Raw genomic sequence first — 15,131 nt, forward strand, 5'->3', positions numbered from 1 at the left:
CCGGTGACCCTCTGCGGCCACGGCAGGGCCTCCTCCGGCCTGGCACCGGGGAGCAAAGCCCTGGAGCCCGCCAGGCCGCAGGGGAGGGGGATCCCGGCAGGGGGAGCTGGTCCCCGGTGCTTTGTGGGCGGGCTCCCCCGCTCAGCCCACGCTCCCCTCCCCAGAGACGGCCGTGAACATCGGCTACTCCTGCAAGATGCTGACGGACGACATGACGGAGGTGTTCCTGGTGACGGGCCACACCGTGCTGGAGGTGCGCGAGGAGCTCAGGTGAGGGCGGGGCGGCGGGGGCGGGGAGCAGACCCCATCCCGGGCCCCGCGCTGCGGGCGGGAGCCCAGCTCACCTCCTCCCGCCCCCCAGGAAAGCCCGGGAGAAGATGATGGACTCGGCGCGCGCCGTGGGCAACGGCTTCTGCCAAGAGAAACTCCCCTTGTCTGCCCCGGCCTCCGGGCTGCCCGCCGTGCTGGAGGCCGTCGCGGGCGAGTACGCCCTGGTCATCAACGGCCACAGCCTGGTAAGGGGGGTGCTTCTCCTGCTCCGCCGGTGCCCCCCGGAGCCCCCGCCAGTCCGGCCTTGGCCTCCCCCCCAGCTCTCCTGCTGCCCCCAGTTCCCCGTAGCCCCCTCCCCCCCCGCTCTCCTGCTGCCCCCAGTTCCCCGTAGCCCCCTCCCCCCCCAGCTCTCCTGCTGCCCCCAGTTCCCCGTAGCCCCCTCCCCCCCCAGCTCTCCTGCTGCCCCCAGTTCCCCGTAGCCCCCTCCCCCCCAGCTCTCCTGCTGCCCCCAGTTCCCCGTAGCCCCCTCCCCCCCCCCCCAGCTCTCCTGCTGCCCCCAGTTCCCCGTAGCCCCCGCCAGTCTGGCCCTGGCCTCCCCCCACCCCACCAACTGCTATTCTAGGCCTCCCTCCCTCTGTCCTGCTGTCCCTGAGGGTGCAGTCAAGTGCCCCACACCCTGTGTGTCTGCTGGGGCCCCAAGCCCCTCCCGCGTGCTGCCTGGTGCTGAGCCCCGCTGCCCCCCCTGCACCGTTCCCGCCGAGCCCCGCTGCCCCCCCCGCACCGTTCCCGCCGAGCCCCGCTGCCCCCCCCAGCACCGTTCCCGCCGAGCCCCGCTGCCCCCCCTGCCCCCCCCCGTTCCTGCCCCCCCTGCACCGTTCCTGCCGAGCCCCGCTGCCCCCCCTGCACCGTTCCCGCCGAGCCCCGCTGCCCCCCTGCACCGTTCCCGCCGAGCCCCGCTGCCCCCCGCCCTTCCCGCTGACCCTGCCGCCCGCAGGCCCACGCGCTGGAGGCCGACATGGAGCTGGAGTTCCTGGAGACGGCCTGCGCCTGCAAGGCGGTGATCTGCTGCCGGGTGACCCCCCTGCAGAAGGCCCAGGTGGTGGAGCTGGTGAAGAAGCACAAGAAGGCCGTGACGCTGGCCATCGGCGACGGCGCCAACGACGTCAGCATGATCAAGAGTGAGCGGGGGGGGCGTTCTCCCTGGTGGGGCCCTGTGGGGCTGGGCCGCCGGAGCCCCGCTGACCCGCCCGTCTCTGCCCCGCAGCCGCCCACATCGGCGTGGGCATCAGCGGGCAGGAGGGCATCCAGGCGGTGCTGGCCTCCGACTACTCCTTCGCCCAGTTCCGGTTCCTGCAGCGCCTCCTGCTGGTGCACGGGCGCTGGTCCTACCTGCGCATGTGCAAGTTCCTCTGCTACTTCTTCTACAAGAACTTCGCCTTCACCATGGTCCACTTCTGGTTCGGCTTCTTCTGCGGCTTCTCGGCCCAGGTGCGGGGTCCCGGCGGACGCCTCCGGGGCGGGGAGGGAAGGTGGCGCGGGGCCGGCACCCATGGGCCCCGGGGGGGGAGGTCCCGGTGGGCGGGGACGGGCTGTGGCACTCCTCAGGCGCCTGGCCCATTGTGAAACCAGCCAGGGGGCCTGCACGGGCTGCCCCCTCCCTGTGGGGCAGGCTGGTGCCATCAGACTGGCAGGTCTCAGGGCAGCCCCTTCCAGCCCCCCTGCCTGGGGCTGGTTCATCCCTGGGGGCAGAGCCGGGCTGCTCATCTGGTTCTTCAGCATTTGGGGATGGCCTGGGAGGATGGGGGGGGGGGGGGGGGCGTGTGTCTGCCGTGGGGCAGCGCAGAGGTGGGGGGAGCACATGTCTTAGTGGGGAGCTCAGAACAGGGGGGGGTTGCAGAGTTGGGGGCAGGCAGAGAATGTATCTGGCAGGGGGCACAGAGCGGGGGTGGGGGGGGGTGGGGGGGGGAGGCGCGGAATGGGGGGGTCGCAGAGAATGTATCTGGCAGGGGGCACAGAGCGGGGGTGGGGGGAAGCGCAGAATGGGGGGGTCGCAGAGAATGTATCTGGCAGGGGGCACAGAGCGGGGGTGGGGCGCGCAGAGCCGGGGCGGGTGGGCATGCCCGTCTCCAGGAGAAGGGGGCGAGTGACTGGCCTGTTCCCGGGGGCAGGGGTGTCTGCCCCCCCGCCTGACCCCGCTGTCCCGGCAGACGGTCTACGACCAGTACTTCATCACGCTCTACAACATCGTCTACACCTCGCTGCCGGTGCTCGCCATGGGGGTGTTTGACCAGGTAGGGCTCCCCTCCGGGCGGGGCGGGGGCAGCTGGGGGCCCAGCCCGTCTCCTGTGCCCATGGAGCCTTGTGGGGGGGCGCTCGGGGCACGGCAGGGCCCCCGCCCGGCCAGGTGGCCTCCAGGCACGTCCCAAGCGACTCGCCCTGCTGGGAGCCCTCTGCGGGGGGCCTGGCCTGCGCAGGGCCCCGGCTCACCCGCCTGCCCCCCAGGACGTGACGGAGCAGCGCAGTATGGAGTACCCCAAGCTGTACGAGCCAGGCCAGCTCAACCTGCTCTTCAACAAGCGCGAGTTCTTCATCTGCATCGCCCAGGGCATCTACGCCTCCGTGCTCATGTTCTTCATCCCCTACGGCGTCTTCGCCGACGGCGCCCAGCTGGCCGACTACCAGTCCTTCGCCGTCACCGTGGCCACCTCCCTGGTGATCGTGGTCAGCGTGCAGGTGGGTCCCCCTCGGCCTTCCAGGGCCCCCCAGGCCGGCCCGGCAGACAGGTCGCGAGCCGTGGGGCAGGCGCTGGGCCACGCCTCATAGGTGGCCAAGTCTTGGGCTAGGCTGAGCGTGTGGGGGTGTGACACAGCCCCCCCCCCGTCTGCTCTGTGACCCGGTGCCCCCACCTGGCTGCGCTGTGGGATTCCCACGGACTCCCCCACGTGTGGATTGGCCCAGACACCTCGGCCCAGCCTGGGCAGGGAACAAGGGGGGGAGACGCCACCTGGCTGGGGGCAGGGCAGGCTGGGGGAAGCGGAGGAGAGCAGGCTAAGTCCAGGCCGGGGGGGTCGGGGGCCTGTGACCCCTCCCCCAAGAGGACTGGGCTCTGCCCTGGCTCCGGTGTCGGCATCGCGCCTGGAGAGGCCGTGACCCTTCTACTCCACTGGCCGGCGGTGGGGGTGCAGGGTCGGGGCGTCTCCGACGTGCCCCGCCCCAGAGGGGGCCAGGTCTCAGGCTGGGCAGGGTGTGTGGGGCTGGGTGGGAGGCGTGAAGCTGGACCCCGCCCCAGAGGGGGCCAGGTCTCAGGCTGGGCAGGGTGTGTGGGGCTGGGTGGGAGGCTTGAGGCTGGGCCCCACCCCAGAGGGGGCCAGGATTCAGGCTGGGTGGAGTGTGTGGGGCTGGGCCCTGAGAAAGGCGCTGGGCCTCTGCCGTGGGCTCTGTGATGCTGGGTGATGGGGGGCCGAGGATCTCCCCCTGCCTGTCCCCGGCTGCCCCTCAGCTCTCCCCTCCCCCCAGATCGGGCTGGACACGGGCTTCTGGACGGCCATCAACCACTTCTTCATCTGGGGCAGCCTGGCCGTGTACTTCGCCATCCTCTTCGCCATGCACAGCGACGGCCTCTTCCAGATGTTCCCCAACCAGTTCCGCTTCGTGGGTGAGTGCGGCCCCCCCGGTCCCCCTGACGCCAGCCCCTGCGGCCCCCCCAGCCCCCCATGACGCCAGCCCCTCACTACCCCCCGCAACTCCATCCCCTACAGCCCCCAGCCCCCCGTGACGCCAGCCCCCCACTGCTTCCAGCCCCCGACCCCCAGCCCTCTGCGACGCCAGCCGCCTGCTGCCCAGGGGCTCTCCCGAGAGCGGGCCGTGGGCAGGTTTCTGAAGGGGTGGGGTGGTCCGTGCGCTCACTGAACTCTGCTCCCTTCCCGGCTGGCAGGGGCCCCGGCTGCAGCCTCCTTCGTGGCAGGGGAATGGGGCAGCTGCACCCCAGGGTCCCCCCCCACCCTGGGTCTCAGGTCTCTCCCCTCCTGCCACGCAGGGAACGCCCAGAACACGCTGGCCCAGCCCACGGTCTGGCTCACCATCACGCTCACCACCGTGGTCTGCATCGTGCCCGTCGTGGCCTTCCGCTTCCTCAAGCTGGACCTGAAGCCCGAGCTCTCGGACACGGTGAGCGCGTGCGGCCGAGCCGGGGCCCTGGCACTGTCCAGGGACCGCGCCCCCTCCCCTGACTCCTCCCAGGGACCGCGCCCCCCCTCCCCTGACTCCTCCCAGGGACCCCCCCCAGCGCCTCCCAGGGACTGCGCCCCCCCCAGTGCCTCCCAGGGACCGCGCCCCCCCCCCCCCCCCCAGTGCCTCCCAGGGATCGTGTCTCCCCCTCCCCCGGCGCCTCCCAGGGACCGCGCCCCCCCCCCCCCCCAGTGCCTCCCAGGGATCGTGTCTCCCCTTCCCCAGCACTGCCCCCCTCTCCCGGCGCCTCCCAGGGACTGCACCCTCTTCCCCACGCCTCCGTCCACGAGTGCCTCCCAGGAACCATGTCCCCCTCCCTCAGCACTGCCCATGAACCGCGCCCCCCTTGCCCGGCACCCCCTGCCATGGAGCATGTTCTGGGTCTGTCTCCACGTGGCCAGGGTTGGGGGGCTCCTCAGGGCCAGCCCACCCCCGCCCCGTTCCTGCCCGCTCGCTGGAACCTCTCGGCCTCTGCAGAGGCTCTTGTGCTGAGCTGCCGGGCGGGGAGCTCCATTTGCGCTGGCTGGGCCTCCCCCCCCCCCCCCCCCGCCGCCGCCCAGTCTCCAGAGGCTCCTGGCTCTGTGCCCGCAGGTGCGCTACACCCAGCTGGTGCGGAAGAAGCAGCGGGCGCAGCACCGGTGCATGCGGCGGGTGGGCCGGGCCGGCTCGCGGCGCTCCGGCTACGCCTTCTCCCACCAGGAGGGCTTCGGCGAGCTCATCATGTCGGGCAAGAACATGCGGCTCAGCTCCCTGGCGCTCTCCAGCTTCGCCGCCCGCTCCAGCGCCAGCTGGATCGAGACCCTGCGCAAGAAGAAGGGGGGGGACAGCACGGCCAGCAGCCCCAGCGGCGGGGGCGACAAGCCGCTCAAGGGCTGAGGCCGGGGGGCGCCGAGTCTCACCCCCAGGCCAGCCCGCCAACGGTCCCGCCGCAGCCCACGGCGGGTGCAGCTGCTGCGGGTCCTCGGGAGACGCCATGGCCGCGGCAACGGGAGGCGCCGAGGTTTGGAGGCGGAGGCCGGCCCCTGCGCCTTTCCCGGCCCCCCGGCCGGAGCGCACGCTGCCCCGGGGCGGCGCGAATGTAACGCTAGAGACACGGCGGGCACGGGGCCCTCCCGCCACCGGGGTGTCTGCCGACCTCGCCGTGCAGCACACGGAGCCTCCCCCGGAGCCGGCTGGACGTGGCGTCTGGGACACGCACTCCTCGCGCAGGCAGCCCCAGCGCCACGGCCGGGGGGTGGTGCCAACCCCGAGGGCCCCTCGGTCTGAGCCGTGGCATGGAGGAGTTCGGGTCTGGTTTTGTTTCTCTGCCCATGGTGAACCTCTCTGCGACTGGGCAGGGACCTGACCCCCGCAGGCTCTGGGCCGGAGCTGGGGCTGGCCGGGGCCTGCCCCTGGGCTCGCAGGCTGGGGGCCGGAGCTGGGGGCCGGTCGGGGCCAGGCCCTGGGCTCGCAGGCTGGGGGCCGGAGCTGGGGGCCGGTCGGGGCCAGCCCCTGGGCTCGCAGGCTGGGGGCCGGAGCTGGGGGCCGGTCGGGGTCAGCCCCTGGGCTCGCAGGCTGGGGGCCGGTCGGGGTCAGCCCCTGGGCTCGCAGGCTGGGGGCCGGAGCTGGGGGCCGGTCGGGGCCAGGCCCTGGGCTCGCAGGCTGGGGGCCGGTCGGGGTCAGCCCCTGGGCTCGCAGGCTGGGGGCCTGGCTGGGGGCAGACGGGGCGCTAGGGGGCTGTTACAGGCTGGGGGCCGGGCTGGGGGCAGACGGGGCGCTAGGGGGCTGTTACAGGCTGGGGCCAGGCCGCGGGAGCAAGGCCCCGGAAGTGGCCAGTGTCTGAGCAGGGCCCTGGAGGCTCCTTGCTGCGGGGGGCCCTGGGCCTTTCCCAGCCCCCCAGGCTCTTGGCTGGGCTGCTGGCCCCCCCGGCTGTGCCCTGCGATTTCTCCCCGGCCGGGAAAGGGGAAGCAGCCCCTCTCCCAGACTCCGGCCCGGCCCGGCCTTGTTGACAGGCTGGTCGTGATTCACTCTCCCGCACCCGGGAGCCTTTCGCAATCCCCCGGCTGTTCTGGGGCTGCCTCCCTTCCCCTCCCTGCTGGGAACACGCAGGGTCCCAGGGACCTTCCAAGCCACCTCCCGTGGGGCCCCCAGCCGCCCCCCTTCCCGGCCCTGCCGGCCGTCTCCTCGTGCCCCATGGTGCACGGCCCTCCTCTTGCACGGGGATCGGAGCCCACCAGCCGCCCCCCCTCCCATCCCTGCTGGCCGTCTCCTCGTGCCCCATGGTGCACGGCCCTCCTCTTGCACAGGGATCGGAGCCCACCAGCCGCCCCCCCTCCCATCCCTGCTGGCCGTCTCCTCGTGCCCCATGGTGCACGGCCCTCCTCGTGCACAGGGATCGGAGCCCACCAGCCGCCCCCCCCCATCCCTGCTGGCCGTCTCCTCGTGCCCCATGGTGCACGGCCCTCCTCTTGCACAGGGATCGGAGCCCACCAGCCGCCCCCCCCCATCCCTGCTGGCCGTCTCCTCGTGCCCCATGGTGCACGGCCCTCCTCTTGCACAGGGATCGGAGCCCACCAGCCGCCCCCCCTCCCATCTCTGCTGGCCGTCTCCTCGTGCCCCATGGTGCACGGCCCTCCTCTTGCACAGGGATCGGAGCCCACCAGCCGCCCCCCCTCCCATCTCTGCTGGCCGTCTCCTCGTGCCCCATGGTGCACGGCCCTCCTCTTGCACAGGGATCGGAGCCCACCAGCCGCCCCCCCTCCCATCTCTGCTGGCCGTCTCCTCGTGCCCCATGGTGCACGGCCCTCCTCTTGCACGGGGATCGGAGCCCACCAGCCGCCCCCCCCATCCCTGCTGGCCGTCTCCTCGTGCCCCATGGTGCACGGTCCTCCTCTTGCACGGGGATCGGAGCCCACCAGCCGCCCCCCCTCCCATCCCTGCTGGCCGTCTCCTCGTGCCCCATGGTGCACGGCCCTCCTCGTGCACGGGGATCGGAGCCCACCAGCCGCCCCCCCCATCCCTGCTGGCCGTCTCCTCGTGCCCCATGGTGCACGGCCCTCCTCTTGCACGGGGATCGGAGCCCACCAGCCGCCCCCCCTGCTGGCCGTCTCCTCGTGCCCCATGGTGCACGGCCCCCCTCTTGCACAGGGATCGGAGCCCACCAGCCGCCCCCCCTGCTGGCCGTCTCCTCGTGCCCCATGGTGCACGGCCCTCCTCTTGCACGGGGATCGGAGCCCACCAGCCGCCCCCCCTGCTGGCCGTCTCCTCGTGCCCCATGGTGCACAGCCCTCCTCTTGCACAGGGATCGGAGCCCACCTCCGCACATCTTGGGACGCATTCCCGGGTCCCTGGCGCAGCCCCTGGCACCGGCACTGCCGCGCCTGCAGCCTTGCTCAGGGAGCTGCCCTGGCACAGCCCTAATCCCCCCTGTTGTGCTGCAGCTTGGGCCCCCCCAGAGGCTGTGGGGCGGAGGGGCCCTGGGCTGTGGGTGCCTTGGGAAGGGCCCGGGCCCACACCTGCAAGGTGGGATCCATCTAGGGGCAGAGGGTGGGAAGGCCCCTCCTGGCTGCCAGACACCCCGGGGTCAGTCCTGGGGCAGGAGCACACGATGGGTCCAGGCCAGTTTTGGGGGGGGGGGGCTGTGCATCCCCCCATCCTCCTGATCCTTGTTTGCCCAGTAAGCTGGGGGGGGCCTCCTGTCCATTTCTGTGTGAATGTCGGGGGCCTTGGGCAGATGGTGCAGGGGGTCACGGTGTCGGCCATTCCTCCCCCATCCCCTAGGGTTGCAGCTCCTGGCCTCTGGGCCTGACTACAAAGCTGTGCCCGCTTACCACGGGGGAGGGGTTTGGGAGCCAGGACGCCCCAGTTCTGTTCCCAGCCGTGCCACTGACTCCACCTGTGACCGGCTCTGTGCCTCAGTTTCCCTCTCTGTGCGGTGCGCGAGTCCCCTGGCGGGCTGGGCGCTGGAGAGCTGTGGTTGCGTGAAGCCCTTCTGGGAAGGGGCGAGGGCGGGAGGGGCTGGGCTGGGGGGGCGTGTCCCCCAGCATCTGACTTTTATACCAAAGAGGAACTGTCTGTTGGGAAGGGGCCGGTGCCACAGGATCTATTTTTGGTTCGTTCTGTTGGGCGGGGGAGGCGGGGCCGGGCCGGAGGAGCAGTCCGTATAATTTATTACACATTTCTAGACTTGCCGAATTGTATCGTTTTATGGGTATAGCGCAAGGAAGAAAATAGCCTTTTATAAAAACATCTTTCAGAGATCTCGCCTGGCCTGTTTTCTGACCAGGAAAGGGGAAGAGGCCCGGGCTTTGCCCCCGCCTCCTCCAGCCCCCCCTCCCGCCTGTTGCCACGGGTGCTTTTCACGGTGTGCGTTCCCCGTGCAATGCTATCCTCGTGCACATGCACGCTGGGCTCTGTCGTGCAAAGACTTCTCTGGCAGCTGGGACGCTGAATTGTGTGCAGCAAGGGGAAACACCGGTGCGGGGGAATGAGAGACTTGCACACACCAGGGGGCTGTGAGCGAGGGCAGGGCCGCTTCTCACCTTGTGGTGCTGCTGGGTTCTGCACTCAGGCTGGCACGTGCCACTTGTCCCGAGGGTGTCGTGGCATCCGCATGGCCTAGAGCGCCTGGGGTTTTGGAACTTGGCTAGGATTGGCTCAGGGAAAGGGGGGGGGGTCCAAGGGCCCTGTGTATGGCAGTAGCCTGAGCAGGGCCCCCTACACTGCACCTAGTCCCTGCTGGGCATGAGCCATAGACAGCCCAGGCAGCACCTGTAGCAGGTGTGGAACCCACGTACCCCTGGCTCCCTGCGCCCTTCCCCATCGGCACGGAACGCTGGTGCCAGCCTTGCTGCGCCTACTGCTGGGGTGTGACCGGAGCGTGCGAGGGCCAGTCGCGGGAGGTCCCCAGCACACCATCCTGCAGAGCGTTCGAGCCGAGCGACTGGCAGATGCCCCGCCCTCCGATCCTCCGGGCGTACAGAACGACGGTTCTGGTGCCGTCCGACCATCCTGGGCTGGTGGGGCTGCACCGTGGTGCCGCTATGGGCCGGTCGGCTCCGGCTGCAAAACTTGCGCCTGCATCCGGCCCCGTCATGGGAGTTGGTGAAGTGCTCTCCCCTGCCCGGACGCAGGAATTGCGGTGTGAGGCCTGCTCCGGAGAAGCCGGGGCGGTAGCCCTGTGGAAGTGTGCACAGCCAGACCGCTACCGGTCCGCAGGGAGCCAGGACAAGGGCCGTTTCGCCGGCAGCACCGGGGGGCCGGTCGGCAAAGGGGCAGGACGCCCGCGTCTTCCAGAACGCCTGCTGCAAGCCGGGCCTTCCTTCCCCGGCCGGAAAAGTTCCAGGGGAGGTGTTGAAAGGCCAATAGTGATCCTTGGCGACCCAGCCTGCCCCTTGCTCCCGTAGCTCATGGCGCTGTGCCTGGGCTGTAGTCAGGAGCAGTTCAACTACAGCAGGGGCGGGGAACTGGTTTTAGATTGGGGTCCATTGACCCCCAGGAAAATCAGTGGGGGGCCGCACACAAGCGAGAAGCCCCTGACTAAGGAGACAGACTCTCCCCCCAACCCCCTCACACGCCAGAGTCTAGGGGGCCCAGGCTAGTAGATTTTGTGGGCTCCAGCCCTGCTGGGCCTGAGGTTCCCCCCCCGAACTCCGGGCGGAGCAAGTGCAGGCTGGGGGTGGAACGAGCTTTGGGGCGATGCGAGGGACGGCTCAGGAGTCTGCCTGGGCTGGGCCCAGTGGAAGCAACATTCCCATTGCGGCAGCCTGCTGTGTGCTGCAAAATGTGTGTGAGAGCAGGCGGGCTGGAGGGGGGGCGGGGGACAGCTCCCCCGGTGCTGCTGAGCAGCCAGACGCCAGGGCACACAGGCCGGCGCAGCGAGGGGCGCGGGAAAGCAGAGGCTTTGAAAGGCAGCTGGCTGAGGGCCGGATCTGAGAACCGTGCTGCTGTTAGGGGTGTAGACGTGCAAACGGTTAACCGGTGGCCTGGGCTCCTTCCTGGTTACACTCGGAGCCTCCCCGTCCCTCTTCCCCTGCTTCTGCAGCCGTGGGGGGGGAGGGGCTGGCTTTTAACACGCCCCCCCGAGCACTGGCTCCCCCGGAGCTGCCTGGCCCCTCCCCCCCAGTGCTACTGCCTCTGATCCAGAGGCAGCAGTGTGTGTGGGGGGGGAGGAGAAAACCTCCACCCCCCCTATAAACCTGTAACCACCGACCTTTTCAGCGGTTTCCCGGTTACCTTGATAAACGCCTTTTAGCATCCTGCCTCTGCCCGCGGTGGCTGGCACTGTGTGCTCACTTGTAGCCCCCCAGACCAGCAATGAAGAGACTCCTGTTCGAAGTTCATGCGTTTTCAGGGAGGGAGCACGGCAGGGACACGGGATCCGGAGCTGGTGCTCTGGGCTGGGTGGCAGCCTGTTGCTTCTTGATGCAGCCCGGGGGTTGAGTGGGAGGCTGCTCCTGACTCCCCCTCCCCGTGGTGAGGCCCCTGGAGAGGCGGCGGCGGGACGCGGCGAGTAGGGAATGTTGGTCCACAAAGGCAGTGGGGGTGGGGGGGCCGGGTGGTGCATGTAGACATCCTGGAAAGCTGCCAGGCGGCCCAGCACGTCTGTCAGGGATGCCAACGCTCTCCTGGTCCCTCGCTGCCCGTTCCCTGCCCCTTCTGTCCGCGCACTCTGCTCACATCGCCTCTGGCAGCATCTTCCTCCCCTCGCCTATGGGCCCCCGTCCAAGCAGGCGCCTTGCGCTTGCTCCTGGAACGTGTCCTCCCTGGTCTGTTTTGGCCTGCGGGTTACAGCTGGCAAGGGGGGGGGGGAGCCGGCTCGCTGCTGTGCCCGCTGCCACGAAATTGAAGGGCAGACTTGCCGGCGGATACACGGATGAGCGTGGAACCTATTCTCTTAGCACAGCGGCAGCTCTGCCCAGAGGCAATAGGGGCGTGTTCTGCACAAGGCCACGGTTACACTTTTGCGCCCCCACTCTGCAGTGGGTGCTCTGCAGAGATCTTCGGGGAGCAGCTGGGCTCGGTCTGGCGGCAGGCGTGGTACGGGGCAGGCCGGGGCTCGAGTCTGCAGGTGGGGGGCGGGTCCAGGTGAGGCGGCGGGACAAGGGCTCAGGCCGTGCTTCATCGGGGATGAACAAACGGAGACTTTGCAGAGGCATCGGCCAATAACTCCCCTGCTTCATCCGGGTTGCCATGCGAGAGACGAGTCTTCGAATTGCGCTGCCGGCTGGGCGTGGAGGGTGGACAAGGAAACCTTGTGTGAGGGATCAAAGGGTTCCTCTGGGAGAGCGTCGTGGGGATGTGCAGGAAGGGTTCCCGCTTCGGCGCCAGCCCGTTACCCAGTTGTTCTGGGGCAGCCCCGCTGGGAAGCAGAGCGTCCACTAATCCCACCGGCTTGCCTTGGCTTAACCTACCTGTAGCAAGACCAGAATCGCAAACTCGCCGGAGGTGCCGTCTCCGGGATCAGGGCCCGGCTGAGAGAGATCCTGGGAGGGGGATCGGCTCCCAAGTGATACCAAGTACTTGACTCTCGGGGACCTCGGTTGCCCGCTGGCCTGCTCTTCCTCATCCATGCTGTCCTCCACCCTGCGGAAGAGGCTGCCCCCGGAGCGTCCTGGGAAGAATCCAGGGACGAGCTTGGGAACGGGTCAGGTCCCCGCATGCGGCCGCTCACAGGAACGGCTTCCTTTGTCTTCTGGTACAGCTGCCTCAGCGCCTTGATTTTCCTCAGCACTGCCGGGCATCCCTGGCGTGTCCTCTCTCCTCCCTGCCTGGGCGGTCTTGGCACAGAGATCTGCGGGGTCCCCTGCACCCTCCAGGCCAGTGCTCGTCTGTGACCCGGGGGGCGCATGGCTCTGAGGGCAGCTCGCACTGGCAGCACAGGAAATGACATTCCCATTTTCCAGGGGCTTTTCCTGTTCTCCCGGCGAGCAGTGGTGCCTGTAAGCAGAACGCTTGTGCGGCCACTTAGGAGACATTCCAGTGTCACCCGGCTGATTAGCAGCGATTCCACTGCCGGCAGCTCGTGTTTCTCCTGGTGGTACACATCTGCCCATGCCTCGGTGCACAGAACAAAATGTAATCTGCACATGGATGGAAAAAAATGAGATGGACTGTTGCTGGCGAGCGGTAGAGCTGAAAGTCCTGGGCAGAGCGGCCACAGTGGGCACTTGTGGGATATCTCCTGGAGGCCAAGAACACCCACTTTCCCAGCGCTGCGTCTGCACTCCCGGAAGTCAACCGTGCCAGGTTGAATTTAGCGTGACTCCTCCGTGAACAGCTGGGGTACCGAAATGGACAACAGCCCTTCAGCTCCACGGAACAGGCTGGGGGGGGGGGCGCTGTGTGTCTTGTAACCCACTGTTCTCTCCGGGCTGTGTGGCTGGGGTGCAGGCCTGGGAGCTGGGTCAGTCTGGGCTGGGGGAAGCAGGAGAACAGACTAAGTGCAGGAGCGGGGGATGCAGGGGCCCGTGAACCCTTCCCCCTAAGAGGAATAAGGCTCTGCCCCGTCTCCTGTGGTAACGTGTCTGAGACCCAATAACCCTGCTCCGCTGGCTGGCAGGGAGTCAGGAATGAGGGGTGCAGGGTCGGGGCCCCCCGACGTGCCAGCACATGGGGTAGACTCATGGGTTAGGAAAATCAACCAAGGAAGCCAAAATCGACCGCCACGCCCAGGGGAGACTTGGCCTGGCTTTTAAACTCGGACCCTGGGGGAATCTGGCAGCTCGGGTCAAGCCCCAAACTTCAGGTTTTGTTAAAAGAGCAGAAGTTTCCGCAACTCTGAGCCCAGGGGCGGCCCTAGACGAGCTGCCAGCAAGTGGCGCCCTAGGTGAAGCAGGCAATCGGCGCCCCCCTCCAAAGCCCTCAAGGTTTGGTGCCCCATTGCACCCCATTTAACTCGGCGCCCTAAGCGACCGCCTGCTTTCCGATACGTCACTACCCGGGAGAGCCCCCCGGCGCCCTGCTCAGAGCTGCACCTCTCGCCGCCTGTTGCCTCTTTCCCTGCCCCCGCCCAGGTGCTCAGAGCAGTGGGGTGTTGCTTTGTGCGTGCACACGCTGACAGGCACGTGCACATCCCTGCGTGTGCACCCCCGACACGGGGATCTCTCGCCCGGCTCCCGAGGCCAGGCGTTCATGCACTTTATTGTACACTCCAAAACCTTCCTGCACTGCTGGTGTCAGTAATGGGGAAAGCAACCCCCAGCCCCCAGGAGCCAAGCCAGGGGCCAGTCGGGTGCACCAGAGAGGCGGCTCCCTGGCCGGGATTATTGGGGGTGTCTCGTGTCATTCCCCTGCCACTGCAGGGCCACCCACTCTCCCATGGCACAGGCCATGACACTTGCTCACAGGACTAGCTGCTGGGGGGTCTCTGTGGCTCTGGCCGGTAGCCCCTTCCTGCTCCAGGCTGGGGGGCAGGCCCCATGTCGCTCACACACCCTGAGCCAGGCAGGAGGGGGTTAATTGCACTGCCGGGGCGGGAGCTGGGGCAGGCCAGGTCTCCATGCCCCCTGCGCTGGCACACACAGTAGCCCCTCCCCGGGCAGGGCGGGAGCTGGCTCCTATGCCCAGGGCTGCTCTGGCTCACGGCGAGTCCCGGTCCCGGTTCTGGTGGGGCCGGGCAGGGTGCCAGGGCAGAGCCATGCCCCAGGGTGGACTGGAGTCCGGCTCCCCGGGATCCACCCATCACCCTCCACCAGCACCGGCAGTCTGCCAGCATTCGACCCACGCCCTTCCCAGCCGGGGGGCTGCACCCCTCCTCCCAGGGACCCAGCTCCCACCACCAGCCCCCCTCCCTGAGCAGAACTCCGGAGTCGCAGCCCCAAGCCCCCTGTTCGAACCACTAGTCCCCACTCCCCTGCCCGGTACAACCCAGGAGTCCCGGCCCCCTGCTCTAACCACTAGTCCCCACTCCCCTCCCCCGGTACAACCCAGGAGTCCCGGCCCCCTGCTCTAACCACTAGTCCCCGCTCCCCTCCCCCGGTACAACCCAGGAGTCCCGGCCCCCTGCTCTAACCACTAGTCCCCATTCCCCTCCCCCGGTACAACCCAGGAGTCCCGGCCCCCTGCTCTAACCACTAGTCCCCACTCCCCTCCCCCGGTACAACCCAGGAGTCCCGGTCCCCTGCTCTAACCACTAGTCCCCACTCCCCTCCCCCGGTACAACCCAGGAGTCCCGGTCCCCTGCTCTAACCACTAGTCCCCACTCCCCTCCCCGGTACAACCCAGGAGTCCCGGCCCCCTGCTCTAACCACTAGTCCCCACTCCCCTCCCCGGTACAACCCAGGAGTCCCGGCCCCCTGCTCTAACCACTAGTCCCCACTCCCCTCCCCGGTACAACCCAGGAGTCGCAGCCCCAAGCCCCCTGCTCTAACCACTAGTCCCCGCTCCCCTCCCCGGTACAACCCAGGAGTCCCGGCCCCCTGCTCTAACCACTAGTCCCCACTCCCCTCCCCCGGTACAACCCAGGAGTCCCGGCCCCCTGCTCTAACCACTAGTCCCCACTCCCCTCCCCGGTACAACCCAGGAGTCCCGGCCCCCTGCTCTAACCACTAGTCCCCACTCCCCTCCCCGGTACAACCCAGGAGTCCCGGCCCCCTGCTCTAACCACTAGTCCCCACTCCCCACACCCGGCTAGGACCCAGGAGTCCCGGTCCCCG

At 69.0% G+C, this 15,131-nt stretch overlaps 1 protein-coding gene across 6 annotated transcripts in view; it reads left to right on the forward strand.

The window, feature by feature from the left end:
- Window positions 1-8,731, forward strand: part of ATP8B2 (ATPase phospholipid transporting 8B2) — a 29,947-nt gene extending 21,216 nt beyond the window's left edge. For 2 of the 6 annotated variants that reach the window (XM_089772572.1, XM_089772569.1), the window contains 10 exons: window positions 165-270; window positions 362-515; window positions 1,265-1,448; window positions 1,535-1,758; window positions 2,439-2,561; window positions 2,773-3,003; window positions 3,787-3,925; window positions 4,307-4,437; window positions 5,089-6,222; window positions 6,271-8,731. In XM_089772572.1, the coding sequence (XP_089628698.1) occupies window positions 165-270; window positions 362-515; window positions 1,265-1,448; window positions 1,535-1,758; window positions 2,439-2,561; window positions 2,773-3,003; window positions 3,787-3,925; window positions 4,307-4,437; window positions 5,089-5,373 (1,577 nt within the window). In that variant the 3' untranslated portion in view covers window positions 5,374-6,222; window positions 6,271-8,731. The remainder of the gene's footprint in view (window positions 1-164; window positions 271-361; window positions 516-1,264; window positions 1,449-1,534; window positions 1,759-2,438; window positions 2,562-2,772; window positions 3,004-3,786; window positions 3,926-4,306; window positions 4,438-5,088; window positions 6,223-6,270) is intronic. The other 4 variants (XM_089772574.1, XM_089772573.1, XM_089772571.1 and 1 more) reach the window with 3 other exon arrangements.
- Window positions 8,732-15,131: the final 6,400 nt, after the last annotated feature.

Source organism: Pelodiscus sinensis, chromosome 22 (assembly GCF_052426305.1).
Source record: "Pelodiscus sinensis isolate ZL-2025 chromosome 22, ASM5242630v1, whole genome shotgun sequence".
Classification (NCBI taxonomy): domain Eukaryota; kingdom Metazoa; phylum Chordata; order Testudines; family Trionychidae; genus Pelodiscus; species Pelodiscus sinensis.